The 16,235-nt window shown below is 45.3% G+C and overlaps 1 protein-coding gene across 5 annotated transcripts in view; it reads right to left on the bottom strand.

Annotated features, from left to right (window-relative positions):
* Nucleotides 1–8,207: 8,207 nt before the first annotated feature.
* Nucleotides 8,208–16,235, bottom strand: part of fermt2 (FERM domain containing kindlin 2) — a 49,438-nt gene continuing 41,410 nt past the window's right edge. For 3 of the 5 annotated variants that reach the window (XM_012823678.3, XM_012823695.3, XM_031581016.2), the window contains 4 exons: nucleotides 12,911–12,931; nucleotides 12,076–12,200; nucleotides 11,446–11,587; nucleotides 8,208–10,921 (listed from right to left, as the gene is read on the bottom strand). In XM_012823678.3, the coding sequence (XP_012679132.1) occupies nucleotides 10,748–10,921; nucleotides 11,446–11,587; nucleotides 12,076–12,200; nucleotides 12,911–12,931 (462 nt within the window). In that variant the 3' untranslated portion in view covers nucleotides 8,208–10,747. The remainder of the gene's footprint in view (nucleotides 10,922–11,445; nucleotides 11,588–12,075; nucleotides 12,201–12,910; nucleotides 12,932–16,235) is intronic. The other 2 variants (XM_012823687.3, XM_012823701.3) reach the window with 1 other exon arrangement.

The raw sequence follows: 16,235 nt of genomic DNA, 5'->3' as shown, positions 1-16,235 counted from the left end.
GTCCTGGCTGAAGTATGTAAACTGCGTGTTTTATAAATAGTCGTGGAAATGGGCAACATACGCTTGCGCACAGTTGTTTCACATCACAAGACCTTATAGTGGGATAAACATGCGTGAGTCATGCGTGTGCTCTGTGCAGATGTTTAGAACAGGGAGAGATCACATCAAAAGAGATGTTTGAGATTTCTTTGGGAAAGTTCCAGTCTCAGAGGCACGCAATCTTCATTTTCACCCGTGCTTGTGGTTCGAATTAGCAGCTGCTGTTTGTCGGCCAGCACTCCACAGCAGCAGCAACGCGGCGCCAGAGGAATTCACTGTTCGATGCTCTCGAGTGTGCCGTTGAGTGCCGGGCAGCGGGAATCAGCATTCTAAGGTGAAGTCAAGAACCAAGGCTCCTTTCTCCCCCCCCCCCCCCCCCCCCTTTACAGACGAAAAGAACAGAGGCAGACATGGATTAAAGGCTTGACAGAGCCCATGGTTCCGTTTCAAATGGAAAGAACAATGTAGTATTTGTGTAGCCTGTAACACAAGAGAATGGTGTAAGGCCTACAGTGTAACCATTCGAGGAGAGATTGGAACTTTAATCTTTGGAAGGAAGGCATGAGAGTGACCCAGTTGCTCCTTCATCTGCTTCAGTAGGCCATTTCTGAAGAAATACCTGATTACCCCCTGTGACGGTACTGACCCTAACTCTGCCTTAGATGGCACTGCCAAGAAGCCCAAAGAATGTGTGTGTGTGTGTGAGAGAGAGAGAGAGAGTGAGTGTGGGTGTATGAGGGAGAGGGAGAGGGAAAAATACAGAGCGTGTGCGTGTGTGTGTGTGAAAAGGGGGGGCGGGGGTTAGAGTGAGTTTGTTTTCCCCCAGGCTTTCCATGTCTGGTTTTCCCTGGTTCCTTAGTTCTTAAAGCATAACCCCCTTCTCTATCCATGACTTCAGTCCTGCCCGCAGAAGCAGAAAAAGCAGTGGCCATGGCCTCACATGGGTAGGGGGATAGGCTACGTGAACATGGCCCCTTCGCCTGCTGCCCCTCAACACTAACAAACCACTCTTCTCCACCAGATGGCTACACACTCCGCACCTACATACACATACAAACGTCCAGTACACATACACACTCGTATGCAGACACATACACTCATTCTTATGCACATACACACACACACACACACATACACACACACAGACACACACATGCATACTCATTTATGTAAGTGAAAATATCATTCAAACACTCATATACACACCCAGCACACACATGCACGCACAGGTATATCCATTTATGTATATAAACATGTCATACAGTACACAGCACAAACATTCTGTATATAGACATTTAGTACAGACACACCCATTCACAGACAACTGTTCATACACACTATATACACTCACACACATACAGACAATCCACACAGCCACTCCTGCCGCTGAAAACACTGGGCCAAGCAAAAACAAATAAAGACTTGTATTTAACCAGCACAGATGTTCCCTTCAGTCAGAGGCTTTTAAGGAGCTATGTTATGTTTGCTCATAGTCATAGCTCATGTAATATAATGCGTGATCATATTCCTTTGGGGCTTCATATGCTCTGTAAACTCTGGACTTTGCCCAAGCGCACGGTGTCTCTGTCATTATCGTAGAGTCAGGCTGGTGTAGCCTGCATTGTGGGAAGCACAGTGCCAACCTGGACTTGACCCACAAGGACATGGGAGGTTGTCCTGCTAGCAGGGAGGCTATAACCCATGGGTTCCAGCGATGGTGGCAAGGACAAACTCCCTTTTAACAGGAAGAAACCACATTGAGTAGAACCCAGTTCAAAAAGGGAAGACCCATCTGCTTGAGGCTGGCCCTGTAAAGAGATAGAAAGGGGGGGGGGGGGGGGGGGGGGGCAGGAGGGAAGGGAGGAGAAGCATCTATCACCTGAGTTCAATCTGTGTGTGTGAAAATCTGTTTTTGTATTCATATTTAACATCTCTTGTAACAGGTTGAAGCATGCTGAGCATGAAGATTGAAGTATATTCCACTTCACTGCACCCTTGTTCGATACATCAACAGAAACTCTGTCAATGAACGTCGAGTCTGTATATCACTGATGTAATAGGATCCCATCGCTGCATGCATATTTGAATAACCAATCGATCCAGAGTGCTTTCTGAATATGAATCACAACTCACATATCTGCAATTCATGCACTTGACCTGGCTCATGACTAATACAGAGGTAATTAACAAATAATACCTTTGGCTGCAAGGCTGTGCTCTAATATTTCTTGACGTTTTGTCAGTATGTAAATTAAGCGCATATTTTACTGTGGTGTTAGGACTTTGAACACTATATGGGGTTGGGATTGATACACTGTTTCTGTGAACTGTCATTATTTGCCTTACGATCTTTATAAAGTAGGGCATGAGATATTTCCCTTTGAGATGAGGAGAGTCTGTAGCATATTACCTTGTAAGAAATAGATGTTATAGTCATTTGAGCTACATAAAACACATCTTACAGCCAAAAGCAAAAAAGTGATTCACTAAATAAAATAACTTTTTTATGGTTGAAAGACTACAAAATTATTGCTCAGCTGAATTTCTGGCCAAAGGAGCTGTGTTGGAATTACATTTGGGCCCCATTTATCAGAAAAATAATTAAAGTCTTTTCAGTCAGTGATTAATAATTGACCCCAGGCTGGATTTAAAAACCAATAATTCATTAGGCAATGACAAGGATTCCAAGATGCATATGAGGCCCAGCTCAGTGTTAGGGTCACTAGAGGTCATTCATTCTTCAGTTTCTACAATGAAAAGCCGGACAGGCCTGACCCCGACCACACTAAAATATGCGCTTTATTTATGTAAACAAATAAAACACTTCCCGGTGCTCAGATAACTGATGTCCCTTTCACCTGCACAATGCCTGTATCTGCACTCAAATCTCGCCTTGTGTGTAAGCTCAGATAGCAGCCAATTAGGCAAAAGATTTCCAGGGAGAGAAATGATCAATTGGCGGGAGCTCTGTTTCCAGATTCCAATCCATATCAGGTTTGGTAAACTCCAGCAGATGTGACTCAGGGAAGTACTACTCAAGAAGATTTTGCTCCAAAGTATTCACTCACTTTTTGGTAAGTAGTTTCCTCACGTCAAATCTTTGAGCCATTATAATTTATCAGACTAAATCTGTAAACAGACTCCAAGCTATTTCCACAATACCACAACCGACAATAATCAGTAAATCTGTCTATAGTGACCTAGTCATTTTTTTTACAAATACTGTTTATAGGCTACAAAGTATTTCTGCTATAATACTTCTTGACATAATTTGTGCACTGGCGTTGTCCATGCTGGCCACCTCTCTCTAGATCACCTCTCTCCTGCTCCCTGCGGCCGCTAACCTGCTCGCTGCTCTGGCTCTTATCTGGTCAGATAACCTTCGGAGAAAAAAAAAAAACGAAAATGACTGCAACAAAAATGAAACGGTACATATGTCAATATTGATTCCTTCATTTCTTACAAACACAAGTGATGCAAAGTATTTACCTCTGTAATATTTCTTGACATATTTTGTGCAGTTAATCAGCCTCTCTCCAGACTACCTCTGCCTCTCCTTGGCATGTTTCGTTGCTCAGTGCTAGGTCACAGAGCGCTAACCCCTGCGGGCGCTAACCTGCTCGCTGCTCTCTTTATTGCTTCCCTGTCAGATAACCTTCAGAGGTTGCTAATTTAGCCAATCAATGGCCTGTCGCCGGGAGCATTAGGTGGAGCAGGGGATCCAATTCTGTTTTCAGAAGTCCAATTTGGCCTCTATGACTGCCTGAGTGCGAGGCCTGGGGTGCCTCATATTGACATGAACCAGGGCAGCGCTCACATGGCGAGGGCAGAAACGCCATTATGACCAGCAAAAAAGGGAAAGGAAATCTCTGTCCTTCTATTGTGTGTAAAACTGATTGAATGTATTTTCAGGGGCTGGCGTGTGGTAAATCACGTCAATATCCCACGCTATCTATGTACAGTCATTCCTTAAAGATTTATATCAGCCCAGACAGCCAGGCCTTTTTCCTCAGGAGACTAGGATGGTCCTTATTGTGTCACTTTCAATTCTGCAACACAGATGGCAAGTGCTGAATGTCTTAATGTATCTTCAAGAGACAAGAGGTCAGGGGGGCAGTTACAGAACTATTTGGCTTAATAGATCCTTCTGAGAAAGTAGCAGACAATAAATAGAACACGAATACTTATCTAAACGTACTCTTCATTCAAAGAACATACAAACGATTTAAAACAATCTTTTTGTTAACAAGAGTGCTTTGTGTGTTTGTGTTCCTTGGCTGCTGGCCTGTTCTCAGGAAGCTCCGGCCTATGTTCCTGTGTCTTATTATCCAGTGAACACAGAGCCTTAGGGGCAGAGTGAGTCAGGGGGCTGGTATTTCCATACAGGGCCCAGATGAAGAGAGCTGTCTGTTTGCAGAGTACACCTGAAAACTAATCCTAACACACGGACTAAATTTGATTTGATTCTCATTGGATATTGTCATTGTGCAAAGTACAGGTACAAAGTCAATGTATAATGCATACATACAATCTGTGAATGAATAAAGATAACTTAGCCATACCAACCCTTAAAAGTAATAAACAACAATATTTACAGCATCAGGAGTGAGTGAGGCATGAAATACGGGATGAAAATGAGCTTCTGAGACTGAAACTGAAAGACCTCATTGGTAATTGGGGATACGGGAAAACCCTGCAGCTTGTTTTCACTTTCACACTTTGACAAAAACAAGATGTCCAAACCACTGTCCATCCCTCGCCATCATTTAAGGGCCAGAAAATCATCTTTTAAGAGTGTCTGGAGTCTCGGCTTCGATCCGTGACGCGACGGAAAGCGCTGCTGGCAGACGTGACAGGCGTAGCTAAGCCCCATCCAGCATCGCACATGTCATGACCTAATCAACGTGGGACCCTCTCCACACCTGGTTTCTATCAGGAGGGTTGCCTTTACTATCAGGCAGCGTGTCAAGGTTGAGCGGGTGGGAGACAGACGGGGTCGAAAGTCTCCGAGTCACCCCGCGATGAGGTCTGCTAATCAGACACGTGGGGGGAGGCGAGAGGGACAGGAGGATGAGTTGTGAGTTGTTAATCCCGGTCACAGCCATGGTCAGGGACAGCAGTGGACATGGCATCCTTCACCAGCTGATGTTTGTAACCCCTCCAGAGCTCAAGATGGAGGGGCATCTAATAGACAACCCAATAACAAGATATCTTTAATAAGCCCCACTCAACCCTCTCAGAATCTGCCACTTCCATGAGGGCCTCTCTGCAAAGTCTTGATTAGACGGAAGAACATGCTTTTACATTTTTAGTCCCATTGTGGCAGTTAATTAATTGCACCATTTCCCTCTGAATTTGAAACATAATCTGCAATTCAATTTTCCAAAAGACAGTATAAAAATAAATAAATAAATACAAATTTCTGTTTGCCTGCCAAAAGACTGCTGGCGTCAGGCTAAATTCAGCAGGGAATGTGGGCTGCACACACACACACACACACACACACACACACACTGAAAAGTGTGCACTAAAAACGCAGTGAGCAGGCCAGTGAGCTGCATTTCTCATTGTGAGAGTAAATAAATATCCTGTAAGAGTAACAGTGCAGAGGGTTGGATGGTCAGAGACAAACAGAACAAATGTTGGACAAGTTGTACGTTTGTTGGACAATGTGGGACTAAACCGAACACGCATCCTTAAATGTCGATACAATGTCTATCTAACTGAATAAGATCCGGCTCATAAGCATCTATACTTTGTCCTCTAGTTGATTCCACAGCACACCAGTCTGGCCATGAAAGATACAGGCTACTTTTGCTCTAACAAAGATATGATGAATGATATGATGTCGCCTGGTAGCTTTTGCCTTATCTGCAAAGTTTATGGGTGATTATTATTTCCGTTATTTGTCAATCTACCTTCCTCCCTTTCTTCCTTTCGTTTCATGCTAGTGCCTCCCCTTAAAGTGTGAAGGAAGCGAGGAAGGAATGCAATGACGATGGAGGAATCAAGGACACACATAAATGAGAAACAAGATGCGCTTGCTGACTGACGCATCACTGGTAAGAGACGCCAGCTACATGACACAGTAGCATCACCTCTTGCGGAACATAACGGACCTGTCATTATATACAGCATATTACAAATCAAAGACTTTAAGCACAATCAAAATATAAATTTGACTGTAGCCTATGTAATTGTCATCAGAGAGGCAACAAATAACCATTAGGGTTGTTGCGATGATTGTACCTACATTGGCATAGATCTACATTTAATTTCATTATTCATTATCATAATTTTCTTTCTCTATCATGCCAAATGATAATATCACAATTGCTGAGGTCTCCACTTAAATCTATAAAACAGGCTAAATGCTATTACATGAATTCCAACCTAAATAGAGTACAGTAGAATACAAGTTCTTACAGTGCAAAAGAAAGACGATGCATGTTAAGAAGGAAAAGCTTAAATTATTTTAAGTGTTCACGCATCTATACACCATTTTCACCTCACCTTACCTCACAACAGGTAAGTATTTTTTCCCTCATGCCTCTCCACTCTCTTTTCCAATGCTTCACTGAACTTGGAATGAGGCACCCTTTAAGTGCAGCTGCTTGGGCTTCATTGGTCCAATTTTGCTCTCGTTGGACTCGAATATTGTAGTAGTGGAGACCAAGTCTCTTGCAGGGAAACATGAGGCAAACACCCTTTTGGTGCCACAGGGAGAAGGGGAGATTTCACCTTTTCACAAACCCTATCTCGAGCCAGTGTTTTGGTTTGTGCATGATCATGATGGCGCAATATGGCAGACTCCGTGGAGGGGGACCCGCTCCCTATTTAGATACAAAGGGCTCATTCTCAGCTTATGAAAACACAACGATTCACGGTCACAGGTGATTATACACCAATGAAAACCTAATTATGAATTGTATATTCCATTTCTATTAATAGATTGCCACTACCAACTACATACTGTCCCTCATATTTTCTACCAAAGGCCTTGCAGACCTGGAACAGTCTGATCAGTCTCTTCCTCAAGAAAAGATTAATTTTTGAGGAAAAACAAATCATCCTAAACCCACACCCTTAAGTTACAGACTAAATCCCTGTGTTAGTTTATATCCCTTTCACACTTTCTGGCTCAGAAGCGGGATGAATCGGGAGCTGTCTGAGTCTAGCACGGACACTCCTCTCCACCTGGCCCGTGGTGACCTCTTTTACATCACCATCTCGTTCCCGGAGAAACCGCAGACACTTAAAAGCAACAAAGGGTTCCCAGCGTTAGCGTGTGGGAGTATAGCAATACACACCCGTACTGAAACATTCGCCCGGTGCAGAGAGAGGGAACCACAGGGGACAAGTAATGCCTTATGTTGTTTCAACACACTTCTTTACTAGTACTCTGGTCTCGGAGGGAACGGCATTTTATAGGCGCAGAAAAGCCCATAGCTGCGTACTGTCCTTGAGAAAACTTCCAGAGCCGTCAGATATGACGATCCCCCCTCCCGATTCTAAAAAGTTGGCCTGCCTTCACCGTTTTCCTTCAGTCAAACAACGAACATCGCTCCTCACCGCATGTTGCCATGGCGCCACTAGACGGCAGGTGTGCTTATAACACGTTTCGATCTCCAGGACATTTCCGACTCCGTCTGTGCCCCATCAAGTTCCTGCTCCGCGGGTGACTGACAGCACGTTAGGCGGCAGTCCAGACGCTGAGCTCACCTATCGTCAATCTGCCATTTTGCTCGACGGGACAACTTTAATCTCAGCGGCGTTCTGTAAAACTTCCATTAATGTCAAGATCACAACTGCAGCAAAGAGGAACAGCCAAACGATCCCAGACTGCCCTCTACTGCTCAGCCCAGGCTAAATCAGCTTGTTCCTGAAACACGAGGCTATTTAGTTGGCCACTATTCACCAATTTGGTAACGCTGTGTATGAAGTCGGTACATAGACGTTGACCTATAACTTCGTTCCAAATGTAATGGTGAAAGAGTAATTAGAGTAAAATGGTATGTGATAGTATTAAAAAATCGATTTAGCATATTTGAAACACAACAGACAAAAACGTGCCACTTTTTCATTACAGGACACACATTGAACACATTAAAACATTTAATGTTTAAAGAAAAATAGCAAAAAAACAGAACACACCAGGAGGACGACGCTTTTGAGGTTTAAATAAAAATTATTTTTTAATTTTTTAAAATAAATGCATTTTTACAGACTAAAATCAGCAGGGCATGCTTGCGCTGCTGTCTGTGTACATCAAAGGCAGAACCAAATGAATGTGATACAGGAGGGAACCCATGGCCTAAGCTAGCTCTTCTCAATTGAATGCAGTGGCAATTTGTCTCAAACTCCAGGGTCTTGAGGACCTCTCAGAATGATAGGCGTATCAATACAATACCTTTCTATAGGAAACAGAAAACAAATATTAAAATAATAGCCAACAGAAACTGAAATTCTTGAAATTGTGGTCAGTAAAAAAAAAAAAGAAAAAAAAAAAGAGAAATATTAGCATTAGGCTGGCGAAGATTGCCTCACGCATAAAACTAGCAACAGCAGCAGAAACAAAAGGTTTGCAGGCAGAGGAAGATTACACATTTGTTATGATCACAAGGCCAAGAAAAAAAAAAACATTTCAATAGGCAAGATAGCAGATATACTTAATTTTAGGTGAAAAAGCATTACAACCTCAGAACCCAAAAAGCTCTTTCTTCATACATATTAATCAAAATCACCGTGAACAAGTCAACGGTGCAGTGTCTCCTGGAGTTTGAGACAGGTTTGTTTCTTCATATATATCTATATATACTTCTATCTTTTATAAACTCAGTAAGACGTTTCCATTGGCAGGCGCACACGTTTGAACCACACAATGCTGATAGATGGCTTTTTTTTCCTTCTCTTCTGGAACAAACAAACATACTTCCAAAAATCAGAGAAAAAAAAGCAGCAACACAAGAACAACTGTACAATTCTATAAAACCTGTAATGTTTTTTACATTAGTTACAAAAAAACGAATAATTCCTTTAGAGTTCCTTCATACTGAGAGAAAATGGACATCGTATTTTCATTTTAAAACTTCTGACCTATTGCTGGTGCATAACAATAAAATGGTTGTTGAATAATACTATATGGTGTGCTATTAAGAGTGGCAGGTACAAGTAACAGGCTGCAGTGGGGAGCCAAACATGGGAACCCCCTTAGCATGCATGATGTCATGACCGTCTTTAGTATACAATTTAGTACACAGCAGTGGCCTTTCTGGACTTTGACACAAACCGTTACAGGCCGTGCAAGGACCACATCTACACCGGTAAGGACTGCTCCATAACTTCAGCAGCCTAAGGTGGAGAGGCTAGTGACTTTCTTCTGAAATCGTGGAGTGTGTGTGTCCTGTTTCTTCATCGTTACCACAACAGTGACTGATGTTTGTTCAATCTCAAGTCACCTGTAGTGCTGAACATGCATAAAAAATGATTAAAACAGGTGTGAGATATACGGAAAGGCGAGATAAAAAAAACTTCAACTTCAGAAGCAACAGCTTATTTGCGAAGGGACCTTCATTACACCATCGAAGTGCTATCAGTATGACTTCATGAGGTCAAGAGATTAAAAAAAGAAAAAAAGAGAGAGAGTAAAGTTACGAAGCAAATCCATCAATTTTAAAACAAAGCCTGAGTCACTGAAGCAGGCCACGAGGCAACCACTGCACCATAGGAGCAGGGGGTGCAGGACACACACACACAAACACACACCAACACACACCAACACCCACACCTCGTGCACGCATATTCACACACACACACACACACACACACACACACACACACACACACACACACACTCTAGCTCTCTCACACACACACACATGCATACACACACAAACCTCTTTTCAAAGATAGGCAACGCAGTCTGTAGTGTATCTGTATATGGGACAGATTATTATGAGGAGACACACCTGTCAGCGATGGTGTGTGAATCGCAGTGAGGCGGCACAGTAATTACACACAACTCCACCGACACACCAACGAGCACCAAGGATGCCAAAGATGGCACGCAGTCCACACAAACACACACACACACACACACACACACACACAGCCTACATTAGCACGAAGGAACGCAGACCCAGTCGGTCAAGAATAAATAGCTGGCGTTCCACTGTTCTCTAGCAAACACTGTAAGGCAAATGTGTCAGACCACATCGCTACTTCCAAATTCCGGACAAAGATAGGACACTGCAGACGTTCCATAAAACAAAACCAGGAGAACGTCTGCCGAACTCAACTTCAGTTTGCATAAAAGCTTTCCTACTCACAAGGAGGTGGTCGGAGTGGGATTCGAAGGCCTGCCGGCCCTAAGGCAAAGCAATGGATTCAAGGCCTTCAAAGAGTAGCTGCTCTCTTCATGGGGCATACTCTGGTCATACCATACACTGGAGACAATCTGCTCCGGTTTCTTTTCAGTCTGGACTGCCTTGTTTAAATTAATATTAGTGTTAATATTGCGGTCAAGAGCATTAACCGATGATGAACGGCAGCTTAATGGCAGCTTTTAGAGAAGATCACCATGCAGTGTCACGTAGACCAGTCATGGCAAATAGTAATGGAAAAAAAAAAAACACAACAAAAACAAAGAAACCCCCTCCCTTTTCCCAAACCCCCTCCCCCTCTTCCTGTTGGCAGGTTTGGAGCATGCTCAGATCCACCCGCTGGTCAGCTTGAAGAACATCTCCTCGTCCAAAGACTCGTTCTGGTCCTTGGCACGCGTGGACAGGAAGATGTAGCCGCCGATGAACTCGTGCACCACCTTGCAGTCCACCTCCGTGCATATGAACGAGAGGCTCGGCTCGTCCGCAAACTCCACCGTCACCTGGGGAACAACAGAGACGCCCAGTCACACCACAGAGCTACGCCCGCCAGGTGGAGAACAACCATGATGCACTCACTCTCTTGGTTCTCATTCAAAACATGATGCTATGGGAATGAATTGAGAAGGTGGTTTTGGTCAACGTGAACGTCATTAGGCATTCCGCAAGCGATGAGCAATGCATCATAGAGAGGAAGATGACACTCAGAGGGCCCATCTACTTGGAATATCTTTCCCATTCGGAAAACCGATTTGACTCATTTCACCCACCATGCACCCCGCCCGCATACATAACACTAGTGCAACAAAACAATATCTCAGAAGTTTGAGTAACCACAAAATGGATTTATGGAAGTATAAAAAGATGAGGTAGTATATTGTTGATGATGTAAGATATACTAAAATAGGCGAATAAAACATACAGTCTTTAATTTAGTATGTAATAACATAATGTAATATAGAGACATTTATATAGGGTATTATTTATACATAATTATACTGATTGAATGTAGAGGCGGAGGCTGTACCATCTTGATCTCCCAGTTGACGTTCCACTGCTTCATGTTGGCGAACCTCCAGGTCTTGATGGCATCTCCGTTGCTGGCGTCCATGCGGATCAGACGATTATAAGTGATTCCGATCAGCTCGTCTCTCTTCCCGCCTTGGAACCTGACACGGGACAGAGCAGAATTTCAGACTTAACCAAGGCTGCTCAGTGAGGAACGGAAAAGCACTCCGCCAATGGGAAGTAATCTCACTTCAAATTTAAGACTGGGAAATGGAGCAGGGAAAACAACTGTGGATAAAAACTCAGCTTTCCAAGAAGAAAGGAAGCTTTTGGGGATTCATTTTGGAGCCGAAATGAACACATCCTGGAGAGACACACTCTTATAATTCCTCTCAAACAGGTCCATGATGTCTCTCAGACCACAAAAGCACTGCAGGGATAGCTTTGAGTAGAGGAAGGCTTGGATAGAGAGAGAACACAAGAGAGAGGCAAAGAGAGTGAGAGAGAGAGAGAGCACAAGAGAGAGGCATAGAGTGAGAGAGAGAGCACAAGAGAGAGGCAGAGAGAGAGAGAGAGAGTGAGCAAGTGAGAGAGAGCGAGAGTGAGCGAGCAAGTGAGAGAGAGCGAGGATTCCATAGAAGGAACGTACTTGGCCAGAAAGTGGGTCATTCCAAACTCCGGCAGCGACTGCCATGCCTGGATGAAGCGCATCTTGGCCTCGATCAGGCTCATCTGGGCTACATTCTGGTGGGCCTCCAGGATCCGGGTCGAGATCTGGACCGGACAGACGGGAAAGAGCAGGGAGACCATCACTTGATCACTGTCAACATCTTCATAATCATCATCAAGCCTGGCGACAATCCCCTTAACACACCCACTCAAAACTAAATGTAAATGAACACACACACACACACACACACACAACACCGTGACCCATGCCTTTAGCGCCTTTTCAGCCAAGCTCTTGATTGGCGGACCCCACCCTGAGACCAAAATGGCTGACAGCCTCCACCAGCCTCTCCTGTGTCCTATTGGATGGACTGCATGGAGAGGCCAGCTCGCCGCCCCGATGAGGGTAACTGGAGGCCAATCACCAGCTAGCAACCAGAGGCAGGCAGCAGGCCGAACCCCTCCGCACCCACCCACCCCTGACCCCTGACCCCTGACCTGGAGGATGGGGAGGACAGAAGGACCCTCTCTCCAGCCAGACGTGCCACTCACCATCAGGGACTTACCGCTTGCTACACACCTCTACACATTCTTACAGGACAAAATCAGGCTTATGGGCTCCACCACCATCACCACACTCCAAACAGCTACGGTCTACGGAGTACCACTAAAGCTCAGTGTTAGTAGTCTGGGTCTATTACTAAACTATAGAGTTAGTGTTTATATCAGAGCTGCTGTTGCAGTGTTAGAAGGCAGTCCCTAAGGGGGATTAGTGAGATAACATGGCAACCCAGAGGCACACAGGTTTGACTTACCAAGTCCCTCACAAAACCTGGCTGAGGAGGGCAGAGAGGAGGGGGGAGCGAGAGAGAGGGAGGGAGGGAGGGATGGGGGGAGCGGGCGGAGAGGAAGAAAAAGAAGCTGGTGAGAACAAGCAGACAAAACAAGACAGCTGAAACAAAACAAAACCAACAACACGGCTGAAACACAGCAAGCAAAAGAGCAGGTCAAACAAAACAGGAGTAAGCACACACACACACACACACACACACACACACACGCTCATACTCTCTCTCTCCCTCTCACACACACACGCACGCACGCCAACACTCATACACATGTATGCTCATACTCACTCTCTCTCTCGCACACGCACACACACACACAAGCACAAAGAAAACAGACACACACTGGGAGATGCACATGCAGCAGTTTGCACAGGAGAGACCAGCAGCATCTGTGAGGACCAGCAGGGTTGAAGCGACAGGGAGCAACTGGATTATCACCAGCACTCACTAGGGAAGAAGGAATTACAGCAGAACAAACACACCTGCAAACACGCATTAAAACAGTTCCTACATTTACCAGGAGGAGTGGGACATAGTTGGGTGAGTCACACAAGTTTCCATAGGAGATTCAATCATTACATCATGAGAGAGAGGGGGGACAGTTTGATTTAGGAATATTCCAAGAATACAGAATGTTATACGGTCAGGAAAAAAGACATAAATCTGAGTATTTATGCCTTATCCCTTGGACCTTGTAACCCTTTGTAGAGTTGTGGTTGTTCAACAGCAGCACAAACTTCCCTAGCCTTCCAGCAGGTGGCGATGTACTCTAAGGAGTTGCTCCTCGCTGCTGTGCTCGTGAGGAATGTCACTAAAAGTAGCAGCAGCCTCACCCCCCCTCGAGTTTATTATTGTGCTCCAGGAGTTGACTTTCTGTGGGGCGGCTAAGGCTGGCTGTTTGTCCATAAGGCTGTTTAATGCTGCTTCCCAGGGCTCTGTTAGGTTGAATACTTATCCTCCGGGGATTACAACCGATGAGTCTTACGAGGGGAGGGTCACGCAAGAGGAAGTCTGGCTTTTTGAAGAAAACAAGAAAACAAATGCGAGGAGAGGAAAAGAGAGAAGACTGGAGAAGAGTCTGATCTGTTGATCAGCTGGGAACGGCTTCCTGCTTTTTCCCAGACTCTATTCCCGTTTGACGCTTGGAATTCCCAGCCTCGGCTTCCATTCCCACTCAGCATTCTCTGGCAGGGGTCACTTCCTGTCATTTTCCCGCCTCTTCAGGCCGATCCTACCCCCTACAAACCCCCCCCAGGCTGGGCGGACAGACCTTCGTGCTCACACATCTCCTTTTAGCTACAGGGAGTGAGTGTGAAAAACGGCCGTAGTAGTCTGGATTTAGGCCAGCGCCCCATTCCCAGAAAATACAGGCTTCATGCCGCTCTCTCAGTCCACGACAGGAGCTGAGAGGGGATGGACAGACACACACACACACACACACACACACACACACACACACACACACACACACACACACACACACACACACACACACACACACACACACACACACACACACACACACACACACCCTGTCTTCCTGTTTTTAACCTGGCGACATATGTGTGTGTGTGTGTGTGAGCGAGTGAGTGAAAAAATGAGAGAGAGAGGGATCATGAGAGAGAGATTGTGTAATTGTGTGTGTGTGTGTGTGTGTCTGCACTCACTTCAGCTTTCAGCAGCTCTGTCAGCTTCTGTATTTAACATCAGCACGAGTATAAATATTTGTAGTGTTTTGATAGGGCACACCCGCTCATTAGACGATGACCCCTCGTTTCCACTGGCTCTCCTCTCCAACCCCAGCGAGTGCCCTTAGCCAGTCCATGCCAGCTTCACAGTGCCCGGCCCTAATGAGTGGCCTGCGCCGATGCCAGTTCCATGGTTGCCAGACTACAGGCACCAAAGTGGGCGATTCTGAGTCACCACTCAAAGAAGCTACTCATGCTGCAGACATCCACTGCCATAAAAGCCCATTGAAAACCACTAAAGTGTCAAGTAAGACCCATAGACTAATACACCACCCTCTACGCTCTAGTAGTGACTTCCTGCTGTTCAACTGCTAGATCAGGGTATTATCAATGCAAAAGTGATAGGATTCACTCCTATAGAGCACATATACTGATTCAAATGTATAGCTTCCTGGCTCTGCAGATTACTTCGGGACAGAAGCATCTGCTGTACGGAGATGTAAATGTCCCATATGAAGCTCACTAATGTAATTCTCCACAGTGGAATGTAGTGAAACGGCTGAAAGTTCCTGATGTGAGCAGATTTGGCCGCGGATGTGGGCTTCCTCTCTCCTGCCTCTGGAATGGCCGTTTCCGGTCCCCTTGCACAAGGGCTTTGTGTAGTAAACTGTTTACATGTGCTATCTGCTACCCTTCTCACACACACACACACACACACACACACACACTCTCCAGTCTGGCTCTTTCTGTGCCCTCTCCCTGACTGCTCTCTCTCCTGTTCTTTTCCCTCCCTCTCTCCTTTTCACTCTCTCTTCATTCTGGCCCTCTGAGTGGCTGCTGGGTGATGGGTGTGCCCTTTGCTTGGCCGCCATGTCCCAGGATACCCTCAGAGTGGGAGGATGCACAAGAGATGAGAGGGAGGGAGAAAGAAAGCAGAGAGAGGGAAAGAGCAAGAGAGGGAAAGGGCATGCAAGATACGGATGAGGTAAATAAGATAGAAAAGATGAGATTGTGCGAGAGAGAGAGAGAGAGGGAGAGGGAGAGGGAGAGGGGGGGAGAGATAGAGAGAGAGAGAGATAGCAAGTTAGGAAGGGAAAGGTTAGCAGTTAGGAGAGAGACAAACAGAGAGAGGGAGAGAGCAAGTGAATTGAAGGGGGGATATAAAGGCCTATGGGAGTGATGTGTGTGTTTCTGTATATATGTGTGTGTGTGTGTGTGTGTGTGTGTGTGTGTGTGTGTGTGGAAAGGGGGTGTCTACATTCCAGCACGGAGAAGCCAGATGCCAGGCAACCAGCTGTGAGACTTCAGTCCGCAGCACACTGCCCAGGATCTATGTCTGTTTTTATTCTCTTCATCCCTCTCTCTCTCTCTTCACATCCTTCCCACTCCTTCCTTCTCCCTCCTTTTCACACCCCCTCTCCCTTCCGCTGGTCTCTTATTTAAACCTCCATCCCTCCTTCCCTCTAACTCTGGTCACTCCTCAAGTTGTTTATGCTTCTTCACAGATGCCTGTTGTTTCTTCAGTCCTTGTGTGTAACTCCCAAGAGACTCACACTGGTGCTGCTGTCACTCAACTGGTAGAGCAAAGGGTTCGAACAACACCA

This window comes from Clupea harengus, chromosome 14 (assembly GCF_900700415.2).
Source record: "Clupea harengus chromosome 14, Ch_v2.0.2, whole genome shotgun sequence".
Classification (NCBI taxonomy): domain Eukaryota; kingdom Metazoa; phylum Chordata; class Actinopteri; order Clupeiformes; family Clupeidae; genus Clupea; species Clupea harengus.
This window is presented reverse-complemented; position numbering and strand designations above follow the sequence as displayed.